This window comes from Phaethon aethereus, assembly GCF_964289735.1.
Source record: "Phaethon aethereus genome assembly, chromosome: 4".
NCBI classification, from domain to species: domain Eukaryota; kingdom Metazoa; phylum Chordata; class Aves; order Phaethontiformes; family Phaethontidae; genus Phaethon; species Phaethon aethereus.
In genome coordinates, this window is record NC_138578.1 from 34,283,324 (window position 1) to 34,301,184 (window position 17,861).

General features: G+C 38.3%; 1 protein-coding gene across 1 annotated transcript in view; it reads right to left on the reverse strand.

Moving 5' to 3' along the window:
- MMRN1 (multimerin 1) overlaps nucleotides 1–17,861 on the reverse strand; it is a gene marked incomplete at both ends in the record, with an annotated part of 45,814 nt that overhangs the window by 4,659 nt on the left and 23,294 nt on the right. The window contains 3 exons of the mRNA XM_081999490.1: nucleotides 3,972–5,951; nucleotides 11,078–11,251; nucleotides 15,309–15,407. Of these exons, the coding sequence (XP_081855616.1) occupies nucleotides 3,972–5,951; nucleotides 11,078–11,251; nucleotides 15,309–15,407 (2,253 nt within the window). The remainder of the gene's footprint in view (nucleotides 1–3,971; nucleotides 5,952–11,077; nucleotides 11,252–15,308; nucleotides 15,408–17,861) is intronic.

Here is a 17,861-nt window from a genome sequence, read left to right on the forward strand (position 1 = left end):
AATGCTCAGCTTTGCTATTCTTCAGGAGGGCAAGCAGCCAGAAGCTCTTTTGGGAAATAGACTGCCAATGCTGTACAAACAGATCTTCAAACAAATAATGAAGCTCTGTCAGTATCTACTGGGGTGTTGTTTAGAAGCAAATCAAATATTTAGCAATTTAATGGTCTCCTTATGGCAAGAAGTGACTCCAGTGGTTCAATTTGGATATGGCTGAACAGGAAGTAACTTACCAACATTTTCTCAATATTTAGTTATCAGTAACTGTCTCTCAGGAAGCCCTGGGAGATTGGAAGAGCCTGGGAATCTACTAAACCACCCAGTTCACACAGGGACAGACTGGTTTTCAGTCTACAATTATTAATCACCTCCAGCTTAGTGCTTTCAGTTTGACAGCAATAAAAGCGATGAGCACCCCCAGTAGCCTATATGCAAGGAGTGCCAGGTAGCAGTGGGGGAGAGGCAGCCCCACTGGGACCGGCAGCCAGGAACTGATGGTGACAGCAGGGCTGGTGTCTCACCTGGACGGGTGACAAGCAGAGCATGGCAGGTTGATCATGGCAACCAGAGTTAATCACAGCCCAGCACGACTGAAAAGACCTGGGATTTTGGCTTGAGCTGAAACAGTGATCCCAGGCCCATGGGCAGGGTGTACAGTGTGGTGGTTAGGTCAGGATGCCCAGGGCAATTGAGGCTATAGGTGCACTCAGGGCCCTGACAGGGAATTCGGGTACAAGCAATGTGTAGGGTGTCTGTGGTGCAAAAAAGCACAAAGATTCACCTGCAGTGCTCCTGGGCAAAAAGTGAGGAGAGATGCCTCAGCTGTGCTCTTCAGTTTTGGGTGGGGGCGGACTGCCGACACTGATCTGAGCTACTTGGACTCTGGCAATTCTGCTTCTCTGTTAAGCAGAGGTGTGTAATAATTCTAGTGTGATAACTTCAGGATCACTAAATTAAAAACAACACAGTTCCGTCTACCCTATTAGTCTAAAGAGTAAATATGCAAAACTGAAGTACATGTCATCAAACTGAGCTAGAATAACCATCAAACCTGTGGAATTAAAACATAAGATGCAAAACATTTAAATAGGTTAATTTCACTGCAGCCTTGAAAGATAAAGCAACAATTGAAGCTTGCATTTCTGTTAGGAGTCCAAAATCATGTGAAAACAAAATTATGTGAAAACAAAATCAGAAATACGACATAAAGAAAACAATAATGAAATTACCTTTCTCTCACATGGATACACTATTTTAAATACATACAAAACACAGCTGCACTCTCAGTTATTCTTGTTGATGGGAGAGTGGCATAATCTGAACAAAGTGAAACCACAACTAATGCAAGACATGCAACAGGAGAGTGCATTCACCTTTGAAAAGCACAGCAGCCTCTAGGTTCGCTAGAGAACAGACACAACACTAAATGGCAACGGGAAAAAGGGAACTGAGCTTAGCTTTGATGCCCTTGTGCTGACATCATGGATTTCTGCAGTAGAACAGTGCATTGGAAGGTAGGACCAGACATAATCTATAACCAAGACTAATGAAGAGTTTACTGTATATTTTTTCTTTAAAGGCTGTCATCTTCCATGTGTTAGCTACCTGAAGCTCTCTTAAGACCATCACTTTTTTATTCACCCCAGGGTGCTGTTATAGTTAGTATCAGGTCCAGTGTTAGATTTTTTTGTCCCTCATACACGTATTGCAGTCTCTAGCTGACATAAACTTTTTCTTTTGTTCGTTCCACAATATGGGAAGTCTCCAAACCTGTATGTCCCTGTATAGGTAATGCAAACTCACATTATTTCCCATTGATTTCAAATGACTACTGAGGAAAATACTACCTCAGAGCCAAATCCTGAACCCATTAAAGCCAATGAAAATCCCAAGCTGCTAGAGTAGGACCAAATATTGAACATGTTGGAATCAATGACAATTGTCATACACCTCTTTCTAGAATTTTATTCTAAACTTTTTTAATTGAAAAAGACGATCTAAGATTGAATATATTTTATACTTAGCCAATTATGCCTTAGGGTTTCTTCTAGAAACTTTAGTAGAGTCAGCACATATCTCTGGATGGTCTCTTGGAACTTAAAGAGAAAAAGCTTTCCTGGGGAAGTAAAATCTACCCAGGCAGAAGATGGTTACTTGTTAATTAGGACAATGGTCTTCCTTCTTTAACTTACAGAAATGTAATGTATGACTTTGCTAGGCATGAAATGTCATTGAGTGCAAAAGCTCATTACTGATGAAAGAGTCTGCATAAACACTGCTATGTAGAAACCTTGTTTAAAAATCGGGCTTTTCAACATATGCAAAGATCTGCGCTTTCTGTACGAGTGAGCATATATCCAACGCTATCAAGCAAACTATTTGTTAAAATTCCACATGAGATAAAAAATAAACAAGAAAGATATTAATTAATGTGGAGTGAAAAACAGAGCAGGTGGCAGCTTCCTACGCTCCAGGAAGGTAGCACTAGTAACATTTTCCAACAAAGTAGAAGACTCAGGAAAGGATCAAAGGCATCATGTCTCCTTTTCCCTTAGTTTTAATTGCGAACAAGGGTTTTGAATTTCCAGCCTGTGCAGGAACAGGCAGAAAACAGAAATAATCAAATTACTTTGTAGTAAGAATTTGGAAAATCTTGGTGCATTTTTAAGTGTGTCTGCCTGTTGGAATAGCTGTGTGTCCTCTCTAACTGAAAAAGTAAACAAGGACTGAAATACTTCAGTGGGGATGTATTTCAGCAGAAGCCAAAGTTACTCATGGGATTGAGCCTTTAAAAAGGATCCTTTTCATTGGTTATTGAAAAGGGCTGTACCTAGGACAGGAGGAGATGAAGGAGGGAGGGTGGGGAAGAGAGGGAAGAGGCATGGAGATGGAAAGGGAGATTGCCCATGGTCTTAGCACATGAACAAGAACGGTAGCTCTTACTCCCCCTACATCTGCTTACAGTAGGGACCAAATATAATTTCAGAAACGTTTGTAAGTATAAGAATGCTTTACAGAAAATATTTAAGTCTGGGTCTTCAAAACTATCTGGGCATCTATTTGTCATTTAAGAATCTGTCTCAATTATTCTAATGTGAATTAGAGTCCTCTGAGGATTTCTAATCACTTAACCAAACCACTCTTCATATTCCCAGAAATTGTATTTCCAGAAAACATTAGCTTGTGCTATTGATTGTCCCTCAAGTATGATTCCAAAAGTCATAACTCAGAGCTGGTATTTCTATGAATTCATCCATATGAATTCATTTCATATGATGATGTTTGAATTTAAGTTCAGAAGTGAATCACAGTCAAAAAGTCCTTTTTAAGAATGGGAGCTCCTACTCAACTGAGCTGTTCTCCAGATGGACTCAAGTCAAATCTACTTTATTGGCTGGGCTCCTGATTCTGCAAGAACACACTGTTGTAACTGTAACTGCACTAGTAATCTCAATGAAGTACTGAAAGAACTGGCAAAAGTGTTGTTACAGTCATTTCGTGCATTCACTTGCTTCAGGTTTTTGACACATTTCATCATCACTGACACTGCAAAGTACTGATGCAACTCCAGATTTCTCTCACAGCTTGCATGTGTTTTTACTGAAATTGCTAATTGAGATGCAGGTACAAAATTCTTGTAGTTTAGATTTTGTTTAAATCATCATTTACATTTGAAAGGTCAGGTTCTCATCTGAGTGTGTGTGCATGCACATGTATCTTAAACTAATCAGTTGCAAATTTATTAAGGAAAATTAAATGGAGCTTCTAGATGCCTTAGTGCAGAGTCTCCTCATAAGAAAAAACAAATTCTTTTGTAAGTAAGAGTAACCTCAAGTTCTTCTGAAATGCTTTTTATGGCAGTCTTTGGACTTTTTATTCACCCTTGGTCACACTCTGCCACCTCAGCTCATCACAATGGTTACATAAGCCCTTATTACAAAGACTCTAATTTTTAGTAGAGTAAAATGCATTACCTGGATCTATAGTATTATCCGTGTTTCTCTGACTTCTGTTTGCCAGGCTCATGGTGATGTTTGCTGCTCCTTTTTTCACTGGAGCTGGTTTCTTTATAACTGGTTTCACCTGTTTCTGAAGTTTGGTGATATTGTTCATTGCACTTGCCACCAATATGTCAACATGCTGGGTTAAATTTGTCAAAATAGTTCCTGCTTTTATTTCAAGCACAGATTCAATGAGCTCTTTGAGGCCTCTCTGCAGCAGGGGAATATCTGGCTGAGCAAGTTTAATTAGCACAGGTATACTCGCGTTCATTTTTTGGATGCTGCTGTTGGTATCCTGACACAGCCCCCAGGCCTCATGAGCAGTCTTGTTCAGAAGTGGAATGCTGTTTGAGAAGCGGATAGACTTGGCTTCCAGGGCCTTGATCCTGGAACTGAGTGTCTGGAGCTGAAGTGAGACCATTTGTTCTTTCTCTGTTGAGGCAGCTTTGGTTTTTTTCAGCGAGACACAGTTGTTTGCCAAAAACTTGGAAATTTTTGACTCCACACTAAGAAGGCGAACCTCATGGTCCTTTGATTCTTCCACAGAGTCAAATAGTTTTTCTTCCAGGCGGTTGATATCATGTTGTTGATTGTCCACTTTTGACGATGTTTCATTTAAAACATAGAAAAATCTTCTGAAATTGTGGAGGATACTTTTGTCATACTTCTCATATGGAAGATCAGAAAGTGATGGAGCTACTTGTGAAGTGAATTCATACTTCTTGCCTATGAGCAGTGTCCAGAGGGATTCATTCAACTGTTGGAACTGGGGAATGAAAGCCAGAAGGCTGTCCAGTTTCTCAGCTCTGCCACAGCAGACTTCAGTCTCATTTCTTAGAGCACGTAGCGTATCTTTCAGTACATAGTTATCTTGAATAGAATCAATAGCGCTGTTTATTACTATCATGGTCTTGTTTAATCCATCTTCTATTTCCATGGAGCATTCATTAACACGACTCTCAAACAGTTCCTGATAAGCCTGAGATTCATTTTTAAGTCCTTCCTGAGTTTTGGAAAGGTCCTTAATTGCAGAACTCATTCTGTTAATGATGGTTGTGAGGTTTTCAAGCTTCTCATTGATTACTTCAGCTTGGATTTGTTGTTCATACTCCGAAGTCAGACTAAAAGGTACCCCTTGTTCAATCAAGGGTTGCAGGATCTCCATATCATAGCACAAATCATTAATTTGCTCATTCATTTTGTCCATCTTATTGTCCAATGGAAGGACCAGATCAGAGAGACTTTTGTTTAGGACAAGCACATTCTCTTGGGTTGCTGACAGCTGTGTTTGGAAATCCCTTCTGCTCTCTGACAACATGTCATCACAGACTCCCAGAACAGAGTCTCTCTGAATTTCCAGTGCAACACTGAGATTGCTGATCTTGCTGTCCTGGACTCTTAAGTCATCATAGATCTGCAGCACCATCATGCCTTGTTTCTTTACTTTCTCATGCAGTGTGAACATGTACTCTGTAACATTGTACTCTGTGACTTTATCTGCTGAAGGGATATTTTGGCTTGAAGACTGTTCAGCTGATAACAGCTGTTCATGAGCATCTTTCATTTCAGTAAGAGTCTTATTCAAAGATTCATAATAAATTACACTTCTTGACTGTTGATGCTCCAAGTTATCTTCCAAGGATTTCTGCTTTTCCTGTAAAGCTTTCATAGGCTTATCACAGGTGAGAGTCATTTCCTCTTTCATCTGCACCATATGACTCTTTAGCTCCAGAATGTCAAGCTTCGTTGGCCCATTGTCTTTCTCCTGAGCAAATCTTTGTTGGGTTTCATTCAGATGTTTGACTAATTCTTTTGTATTTTCAAGATCATCTGACAAAGTAGACACAGTCTTGAAAATTTGAGCCATGCTCTCTTGCATTTCGCCTTGAAACACCTTAAACTGTTCTCTGACAATGTTTTTGACTAATTCATTAATACTTTTGGATTTGAGACCTTTGGGAAAAAGGAGAAATATGGAAAGAATCAAACCAATTGTGTTAGCAACATCAAAGTTTCTTCCACAGTGTAAGTGAACACAGTGCTGTACAGAAGTGAAACACACATCCCTGCCCCAATTTACCCACCCATAGAGCAAAATTTAAAGCTAAGGAATGTAGAGGATGGCTAATAGTGTTTGAAAACCCATTCCTGTTTCTACTGAAATCAATGGGAGTTTTGCTGTTATTTTGAAAGGGCAAACTCAGACTCTGCATATGTGGTATCAACTTTGATCTTTTAGATAAGCTGTTTCTGAGCACTGAAATGAGGAGATCTGTGTGCTTTTGTGGTTTGCTCATGACGTGTCCTTTCTCCACTGGGAAAGTAAGGAAAAAACACCTGCTTTATCAACGTTATGGTCAAGAAGTGAAAGCAGAGATTATTACCTTCCCATTGTATTATATGTGGTAAGTGATCATATAATACACTATAGTGAGAAAGAGACAAAATGAAAGAATAGCCTTACTTGAATATCTGAAGTTACACTGAAGTTGCAATGTGACAACTGCTCCAAAAGATAGGCATTTTAAAGGTACAAAACTTTAGTTAGTCTTGAATACTACAACTCTTTAAATACCTCCTGGGAATACTGATCCTGGAAATACTGATCCTGAAAAGCACCAGGCAGAGGTGAATGTGTGGGAATTCTGCTCCTGTGAATAACATCAAAATATGTCTCCCGTATAGCCTTAGATGGATTAAGACAGTCATAAAATAATATTCATCAAGAGTGCTGCATAACATATTTGAATTAACTAGAGCAGTAATTCTGCTCTGGTGTTCTCCAAAGGTAGCCCCTATGTCCAGCTGAAACACTGAAGCATTCTTTGCACATTTTTTCTAAACCCTGTGAACACTTGCAGCCAGCTTGTGATATAATTTTTAAACCCTTCAACCTCTACAATACCTTGATGACCATCTGTTCTCTGATTAAAACTGTATTGATAAAGGCCGAAATTCTCTCTTGTCTTCCTCTGTTTTCTTCTCAATTATTTCTATAGCCTGGATTTTATTGCTTCATCTCTAAAACAGCAAGGCATGTTCTGAAACCTTATTTGAAAGTACATTCTCAGCAAGAGCAGTAAAATGTTATGAAATCAGACCCATGAAACGCAATATAACTTTGGGCTCCAGGGGTGCAAAAGGATTCAAATAAAAATGGTTTTGTTTAGCAAACTAGAGAGAAGCACAGTATTTTTTCTGTTCAGGAGATCCATTTGAATTCTGCCTGTGTTTCCAGCTGGAAACAGAGATAAAGTAGTTGATAATATTTGTATGAACCATAAATAAGTCTCAGTCTTCATTATGTCTGGTAAAATGGACAGTAAACACCTCTGATGCTTAGGGGAGAAATCTGTCACTTGTTCAGATGATGTTTTTTTTCAAGGCAGGGTATGATAGGCAGGTGCAATAAGTTTGCTAGCCTAGAAAAGAGCCACTTCATGCTACATTTCTGAAGTTTCCTAAGCAACAAACTCAATTACTGTCAACTGTTGTCACAGATGTCACAGCAATTTTTACAGAAACTATAAAAAACAAAGTGATAATACTGAGATTGTCTTTATTATTTCACTCTCTACTATCTGAACAGCAAGTAAATGACTAGACAGATGTATACACATGACTCTGCACATGAATGTGCACATTTATACACAGAGCTTTGTCAGTGAACTTCAGTGAAGGGAAAACAGTAAGATAAGATACTTAAGAATAAGGATGTCCTGGCAGCTGGGAGGAAGAACCAAAATATGAATGCAGAGTAAAATAATTGACACGTAGAGAAACCATTGTATGGGAAGAAATTTTTCCCAGTGAGGGTGGTGAAACCCTGGCACAGGTTGCCCAGAGAGGTGGTAGATGCCCCATCCCTGGAAACATTCCATGTCAGGTTGGACGGGGCTCTGAGCAACTTGGTCTAGTTGAAGATGTCCCTGCTCATTGCAGGGGGGTAGGACTAGATGGCCTTAAAAGGTCCCTTCCAACCAAAAGATTCTATGATTTGGTCAAGTTATTTTATGATGCTGAAAAATGTTCTGTGCTTTAGGAGACACAATGAGCTGCGAAGAAAAGTTTAATGGCTGTGGAAAGAAACAAGATTACTCCACACCATCTGTGAAGAATTAATTAAATTTCTTCATCTCAGCAAGAAATCTTGAGAACAAACCATCCTGCTGCAAGAGGTCTTCCACAGAATCTACATTGGCCTTTTCTTTCTGTGAGAGTCAAGAAACTGCCAGCCTTGCTCTCTCCTATTCCTACTCTATTTAGTTGGATCATGGGTGTTGTACGGAGCTCAGCTCTGGTTTTCAGGTGTTCTTGTTATCAAGGGTGAGGAACTTGATAAAAACAGGTTGGGTTTCTCTCCCTTACTTGCTGGCTAGGACAACTAGGTGCCTGGTAAGAAAGTGCTATTCCAAAATTCACCAGGGGCTGTGGGAGCATGCTCCTCCACAGAAAGACCTGACCTAAACTTGTGCTGTAGGTGACAGTTGGATATATTCTTCAGCTTGAGCTGAGAATACATATCAGTACATTCATGGATGTAACTCAATTTCTCTGTTGCTCATTTTGAAATAGAAAGCTCCAAACTACCTGTGAACATTAAAGTTCTCTTGTACTTTTTATGATATTATAAATCTTAATTTTAGGTCCCTGGCTGAAATCCACAGTGTGTAATTACTTTGTGTCAACATATACTCCCTTTGCAGTTTCATTTATTTGAAGAATAATGTGCAAAATAAATGTATGTACACAGGAGACTGAGTTAAGGTTATCTATCCAGCTGTAAATGACATTGCCTCAGAAGCGATTAACACTCCATTGTTGAGTTCATTTTTAAAGGAGTCCACATTTTAATAATGAAGAGGAAAGGAGTCTATAAAAAGGCTTGATGTGGAGTGAAAGGAGGAAGAAAGAATAGCAAGAAGTAAGCAGAGGTTATTAAAATAAAGGGAGAATGCCAAATTATTTTCCCTAAGTACAAAGTGGGAACAGTCTCCTGAGTAATGAAAACAGTTTACAAAACGCACAACAGGTTTCACAAATCAAATTAGAGGAGCATATCAGTTACTCCAGTGAGTGTTGCCCTATATCAACAGATGACAGGTTTGTGGGACCAAAGTCTATTTACAGATGAAACCAAGAAATAAAGACTTTGTAAACTGTATTGAATTGTTTGTTCACAGAAACAGACCTCACTCCTAACAAACCCAAATACAAAGCTTGCCAGCCATTAAAATTTCTGTGATAAGAAGGTAATTAATGGATATGAGCAAAACCTGGACACTGTGAGAAGAAAATGGAAAAGCAGGGGTGGAAAGAAGAAGTCTGAATAGCAAGAAGCTATGTGATTTAACTGTGCTGCGAAAGCACACTGCTTCAGGATGGCAACGCTAGTGGGAAAAGTTGTGTTTTGCTTCAGGTGAGTAATTTTTAGCAAGTCTGATGTGCCTATGCTGCACATCTGTACCAAGTTAGAGGACAGCATGGAAACTCCTCCCAGCTCCTGCTACTTTAGCATGTTCTTTGCCCACTTGGAGTATGACTGACTGATATTCCCTGGACAGAAACTGCAGTTGCCCTTTGACATTATATACACAAGCCAACACAAACATTAACCTTGCTTTCTCTCCCCTCCTTCCCTCAGTCTTGCTGTTAACCTATGTACAAGCCAAGAATAACCTGTACTGGAGTTCCCATAATTAGAGTCAAGAAAAGTAGTGGATAGCAGCATTTTCATTAGAGCTACTTGATTAGGAAATAGATTGAGAACATAAATCAAAAAAAGGGCCAGCAACTGCAGATTTCATCTAAGAGATTTCATGCTCTATAATACAGAGCATGGCAGATAAAAACAATAAAGGCTTGAAACACATTTGCAGAAAAGTGTGAAATAATGAGGGTTTTGTACTGCACATTTTAATTAGGACTTGGACCCTTAAATATAGATAGGGAATGGAAACACAGCACAGGATGCAGCAAAAGACCTCTTGGAATAGCATGAAAATGACAGCTAGAATGAGTGGAATATAAAAAAGAATGAAGGAAAAGCAGAAGAGAAATGGGAAATATTCAAAGACAAATTAAATGTATGCCCAAGGGTCAAGAATGCCATCTAGCAATATGTGGAGAGGTGAAAGCAGGTCACTGAGCAAGAGATGGGATAAACTTGATCCAGGATACAAGAGAGCCATCTAGTATGTGGCATGAGTAACTCAGGAGACAGAGGATGACTGAAAATACAAGAAATGGGACCACACTTGGTAAATTCAAGGCAGATACAAAAGCACTTATTGTTTCATTTAGTTTTATCTTACTGTAAGCAGCTCCAGTTCCCTCGTTCTATTTTTAAACAATAGAAAAGTCCTCTGGATTCTAAAGTGTATAATACAAACAAGTTAGGGAAAATTCCTGGAAAATTAGAAAAATATTGCACATCAAGGAAATGAAAGCTTCAGTCCCAATCTGTTTGTTAAGCACCATTTGTATGTGAGTAACAAACAGATCTTGCTGCAGGATTCACAAAGAACAGTTCTGCTGGCAAGGCTCTGCCCAACCTCCTGATCTCTGGCTGTGTCTTTCTCATCTACTGAATGTGAGTACTGATGTTTATCAAAGGTAACCTAATATGATCAGAGGCAAATTATTCAGCAGCATATTTGCCATGTTATAAATATAACCACCACAGAATTCCTTATACATTTCCCCTGCATATGTGAATTACGTATTAAAGAATATTGCTTAGACTTGGTAGCAAAGAAAATACTACATCCTTTAGCAGCTGTCAGATAAACAGAGATAAGAATATTTGTAGAAACTCTAAGTAAATGAAAATGCCTCGATAGTGGCTTAGGTTACCATGTAGATGATATAGTACCCAAGAACTTAAATTTTTTGTCACTATAACAGACACCATAACAAATGTCCAAATAAACAGATGCCTCTATTATGAAATGAAACTACAAGAGTTCTCCCTATAAATGTTGAGCAATATAATAGGACAGTCTATGAATGTTTTTAGCATTTATTTTTTTCTGGCACCTTTAACTGTGTGAGTGATTACATTAATTTATTTTTATTACCTTTTAGAAAAGACTGGAAGTCTCTGCCCTTATCTTCATTGATTTTCCCTTCCAGAGAAGAAAGCATCTTGCTCACATCATTCATCGCAGTAGCAATGCTGTCAACCTTCTTCTGTAGAAAAGTCAGTTTCATCTCCTGGCTGCTAATCTTCTCGTTCATTTTTTGTGTAAGTGCTTGGTCAGAGAACAAAATGAGAAGAAAAAAAAAAAGTAGTGTTGAAACATTGAGGGGAAGGAGGAAAGAAAGTATAATTGTCTTGAGAGACATTAGCTGGAAGTGAAGTTTCTGAATTTTTAGTCTTGAGGGAATCATCTTGATTTTTGTCATGTATTGTGTATTAGTGACATTCAGAGCACAGCAGTAACTAATTACTGAAGCATCTGTATCCATTATAAAGTATTTATAATTCTACAAGAGTATTTTGAATGGTTAGCATACTTTAATCAGCATAATGCCACTCTTCTTCCACCTAGCACGCTACAGGGTATTCAGTTAGCTCTCATTTAGTCTATCTATCTCCTTTAACACAATCACAAAAGAATTGATTTTTACTTACCATTTATAACATAACTTCATAAACTCGCAAGGCTTGTGTCTGAAGGAATACATCATCTTTTCAGTGTTGGGGTCAAAATAAAGGCTTGTTCAACAGAGCAGCAAGGCAGAAAAACAGCTAATAGATAAATTACTTTGGAATAATCATTAGTCTGCCATTAAGAAAAGATGCTCAACCTGTGAAGTCAAGGTTAGGTTATTTTAAAACCTGCCCAAAGTGTTCCTGACACTTGTAGTCTCTTCAGGTATAAAAAGGCCTAGCTAGATGATTTTAAGATAGATAGTGGTGAAGGCAGATTTGGTCTTGCAAACGAAGACCCCACATGACTTCAACTAGCCATCTGAGTTTCACAGCTGACAGGAATGAGACTTAGTCTGGGATTTCAGAAGGTGCTGATAAAATTAAATGCTCTAATTCCTGTAAGCAAAGCTATAAAAATCTCTTCAGTTCCTTCAACAGTTCAGCCTAAATGGCCTACCTTAGACACATGATATACTACCCTACCTGATCCAGGCCATGCTATGACTTAATAAACTGCTATGCAAGAGATTCTTTAGCATTACATACAAATATTTATTAGTGTAAATCTACAGTATTGCTATTGATCTTATGTCACTTTTCATTATGTCATCAGTGCCTATTCCCATAGCAATAAACAGTTATAATCAGAAATCACATAGTAGTACAGAGGCCTAAAGACTACAACAAAAAAAACAAGTTATATGTAAAATGGCATATTCTTCTGACTTCTATTCTTCAAAATTCTAGTATGTAAAAAATAAATGTATCATATCAAACTCGATAGCATTTGGAAAAATCCAGAACATTCACTGTATGCACCCAGTCAGCGCAGATGACGTGCCAACACCCATGAGAATGCTCTCCTGTAGAGGCATGTTAGTTGTAAATTCGTAATTGAATTTTACAGCCTGGTAAATAAGGCTGGCTGGTTTCAGTTAGGATGTTAGCATCTCCAGCTGTTTACTTTGCCTACAGTGTCTACTTACACAGACACAAAATTGCATTTATAACTCAACCATCTAGTTTAGAGTCTGGCAATTCTCCCCAATGGCACTGTGGAGACAAGCCATTGATGGATCTTCTCTGTCTGAATACTCTTCATCATAATACTACTCTGTGACAGACAGACAGGTCTGGACACTTCTGCTACTGCTTGAATTGTTACTATGAGAAACTGATTTGAATTCACTAGGGGCTCATGCATAGTCACCCAAACTGACAACTAACCTGCAGGGTGCAATGCTTTCTTCAGTCTGCTTTCTGTCAGTTCCTACTGAAGGGGGAAGATAAGCTGCAGAGATGAACCTGAAAGTGATGTTTATAAGTGGTATGGCTGCATAGCGGGAGCTGAAAACAGAATCTGGCTTGTAGAGTCCTGGCAGCTGCTGATGGAATAACAGACCAGGGCAGTCAGTCCTGGCCCCAGGTCGTGTTTGCAGGGCTGGCAGCCAGAACAGGTATCTCTGTCCTTCTAAACTGACCCCATTTGATTTAAAAATAACTGAAAAGCAATTAACATGGAGCTCTGAGATGCCAATTTCAGAGTTATTTTTCAGAGCAGAATTCCTACTAAGAGAAGTGGCATGTTTCAATGCTCTATCAATCAAGCTCTCTTTTTCATATGGGTCCTGTCTGCTTTACTAGACAACATCCTCCTCCCTCCAGCACTGGGAGACTTGGGTGTTCACACGGTACCACCAAGGGGCAACAGCCTTTTCCTTTCTAACTCCCATTTGAAATTACCTTTCTATTCATGAATCTCCATGCCAGATTCATTCTCTCCCTCTCCTGCCTATGCTTTCTAATTTTTCTATTTGTCTATTATTATGTAAAGTAAAACACATATATGGACACAAGCACATACATGGGTACCGTCTCCATAAAACTCTGTGGCAGTCTAGATTCTGACATCCTGTTCTCCCAGCAGGCATGAATATCCCAGCATCAGAACAGTCTATTGACAACTGCAACACACAGACCTGAGAACATAATTTGCCTTATTATTTGGTTCCATAAAATGTTTTCAGATATAGGCCAACTGAGAGAGGGACAATAACGCCATAGTGTGTAACAGCTGATAATTATACAAAAAGCCAGTGTAGACATCCGTAATCGAAACATCAACAGATTCAAAAGAAAAGGTAGTAAGAAAGTTCAAGGACCATGCCTCCTTTACAGTCTTTCACATCTTGTTCACCTTCTGGCTCCTCACCGTGTAAGCTACGAGCTCATTTGACAGTATGTAGAGAACGTTGCCAAATGACTTGCATACAATTTGCCACCAAAAATTTACCTGACAAATGCAGTCTCACTCATTGCTGGGGAGTATATCACAAGCAGAGAATATTTTTTTCAAACAACTTCCTTATTCAAGCATGTTTCACATATTTCTTTTGTTGTTATTTAAACACTATATGCTCATTGTTGGCAGTTGTCTGAGTACACAGACTTTCTAAATAACTCTGCATTACCAACATCTCTATACTCTTGAAGGCATATACACCTTCAGGTGGTACAGACTGGAATATAGTACAGTCTGTCAACTACTTGAATACCTCTAAATCATGGATACCTTTTCATGTTTCTTTACAGTGAACACTTAATATTTGAATCTGTGGTTAATCAGAATGATCTGATAAGCCATTATCATTTCTGTTCCTAGTTTAGTGAGTGTGCAAACACGCCTGGCATGAATAAAATTCCATTCCCATGAATACTTATGCAGACAAATATGAAATTAATTTTCTGGAATATTTGTGCTGGTAAACTTTAAATCATATAGATGGTAATGAAAAATAAATATAAAAGGAGGTGAGCACATCCAACAATTCTAGAGATGAAGAGATGGAGAAGCTTGTCACGCAGCAGTATGCAGCAGTCACCTAGAGTAACTTCCCAATGTAGATCACTATTTGAATAAAAGTGTTATGGTTAATAACTAGCTCATACAATGATGAGGTCTGTACATACCCTTGCAAGAAAACACCAACTTTAAGTTGAAGTAAACACAGTAGTGAGCACATGAATAGCGTAACAAGGAACAGTCTCAAACATGTGTGGTATAAAGTTGTAAACTGTCCCTGTGTTGCTTAGTTGTTGGATCATTCTAGATGGAGCAGCTTAAAAAACACCTAAGCTGCCCTTGCTGAAGTTTAAAGCATCTTTGTACTGATTTTGAATAAAGAACCTATTTTTATATGAAAACATGTAACAGTAATCATGTATTCACGTAATACAATTAACATCACTACATTTCCTTTCATGACGAATGCTGGTTTATACTAGTCCTAGGTTTGGTTTTGGGGTTTTTTTGGCTGTGTTATTGTTTGGTTTTTTGTTTTTTCTGTTAATTCAACTATTTTACTCAGTAATATAATAGTTTAAGTATTTCTATGCAGAATGACTTTCCTGGTTTTAGTTTAGTCACAAGACACTCTATATAAATGCTAAGGTACTGGCACCTTTAAATCCAGTTTCTTCTGCCTATCTTTATCAGAGAAGCATACCACGGAACCATGACTGCTAGAAACTCTAACAGTTCATTCAGGTCCCTTCAGCAGAAAAGGATTTTTCTCAAATTGTTTTTGCAGTGATTTTAATGAGTCACATGGTCAGTGATTGGGCTAGAGATGATAGTAATTGTAACAGCTGACCTGGCCCACTGGGGTCTTGAGGAGCTCCTGGTGTCCTCTCACTGACAGTTCTGCTGCTTTCAGCCTGGTTGCTGTGTATAACTGATTGTTGTTCTTGAGCTAAAAGAGGGAGAAAAAGGAAAAGATGTGAGTGAAACACTGAACACAACAATCAGGATTCCACAACAACTGCTTTCTCTCTCTATTCTATACCAACTTTACCAAAGCCTAATCATCTGCAGTGATTTTTGTTATCTGCTTAGTCCATCTATAACACAGTGTGGGACCACATTGATGAAGACAGTGAATGGCTTCGTGAATAGCTTCCTGAGACTGGCAGGAGTTTGTGTCAGTACTGAAATGTCAAAACTTGCCCTATAATGAATGGAATTTTGAAACCTCCAGGGCTAAAAATTCTAGAGGAAGATTTGATATCAATATAAAAGATCAGTACAAAGACAATACAAAGATTGCCAGCTGTAAAATTATTTAGGTTTTTTTAATAGCTACAAAATTATTCAGGTTTGTTGGAACTGATTTTTTTTTTTTTTTTTTTTTTGACAGATTACACAAATCTTCAACCATGGAAATCTTCCCACTAAAGGCAACAGTGATATTACATCACATAAAAAATAAAAACCATTTCAAAGTGTAATCAAATTCTAAATGCCAACAAGTGTCACCTGAGATTTGCAACTGGTACATACTTTTAAAAACTTCATGAAGGTGGTAAGTTTGTAAATATTTTCTCTGGTCATGGCAGATGAAGTTTTCTGTGCTTATTTTACATTTCAGCCCAAAAATCCCAAAGCAATTTGCAAAAAGCTAGACTAACATTATTATTTCAATATTACAGCTGGGGAAACTGAGGTCCAGAAAAGTGAAGTGACTTCATTTGCAAAAAGTAGGAAACAACTGATGGAGCTGGGAACTGACCTGAGATTTCCACATTCCTGACCTATTTCTCTAGCCATTAAGCTTAACTGTGTCGCTTTCATTTCATTACTGTTTAAAAAAATGAAATATGGACAAAGTAGGTTGTAAATTTCCTAGTGTAAATTTGTAGCAATTTTTATATGCTTGCTCAGTTCATGAAGCATTTTGAAGGGGATGTTGTTCCAGCTGGAATACATCTAAGGAATGCCACTTATGTGGCACTGATGTGATTTCCAGTCTTTAGTACAATACAAGCCGAATCACTTGGGTCATGATGACACTATTTTCCAGTTCAAATATTAAAACCTAGTCTGGCCATAATGTGAGTTTCCAAAGAAACAGAATAAAATGCTGAATCAAGAAATTCCCTATGCTTCATCAGCCTCTTGTCAGTATATATGAGGATCAATAGATTACATTTAAGGATGATAGGTGTCTGATATTGTAAATTAAGTTGGGAGGGAGTAGCAATTAGGTCAGGAACTCAAAAGGAAATTATCATATGGACTGAAAGTTTCATAGAATTTATTGAGACTGGCTGATAAGAAATACAAAATCCTCAAATAGTTATCATTTCAATAGCTTCTGTTATCTCTCTGTGGCATGGTTATTGACAAGGAGTTAATACTTGCATTCAGCCCAATTCATTACACAGGATTTATCAGGTAGTGATGTGATGATATAATCTATGACAAGGGAGTCAGTTACCTGCCTGTGATAAAGACAAGCTGATCGATGTCCTTTTATTCTTTCATTTACCAATCTTTCTGTTGCTCTAAATGTATTCACTGCCATTGTTACTGCTACAGACACCAGATTTTTTTTTTATACTATTCATCTTATCTTTCATCTTCCTTATTAAACCAACTGCCTCACTCACAGCTTCACATTGTGGAATACCTAAAGCCTTACAGTTTTATTCACTTTTAGAGTTTCAAGGATATATATTTATCACTGTGTGTTTCTTTTACCAATGCTTTAAACTGTTCATATAACTTCATCCCTGTAAGACCCAGGACATAGTATCACTCTGTTGGAGCAAACCAGTAACAGCGCAAGCCAATAGTGCATTATACTGCTTCTAAAAGCAGCAAGGACTGTAGCCAGTGATGCATACATACAAAAAACTCACCCAGAGACAATACCTCATATTGTACTGTTATTAAATTTTGTCACTGTATAGGAAAGGTACTTCTCAGGCAGCATGAGAAATTCAGGGTTTTTATTTGTGAAACAACTTCAGAAGAGTCACTGGCAAGGTAGCTTCTCCTACATCATTCTTCCAGTGTGGCTCCGTGCTTTTTCCAAAGGAACCACCCTGACACATCGTATGGTGATTAAGTCTTATGTGCTCCTCAGTCCCACAGCTGATTCCCCATCCTAGATGCTGAACAGCAGCAGATGTGATGGGAGCACCAGAGAAACTTGAACATGTATACTCTTTAGGGCAGAAACAACCGTTAAATGACTCGCATTTGAGACCTTTTAAAAATGAATACGCTATGGTCAGTTTAAGCTAAATAGATAAAATATAAAATAAAAATTAGACTTCTAGATTCACCTTGCAGGTGCCATTTATAACAACAAAGCAACACAATAACAAAACAACTACAAAAGCAGCAATTCAAAATGCTGAGC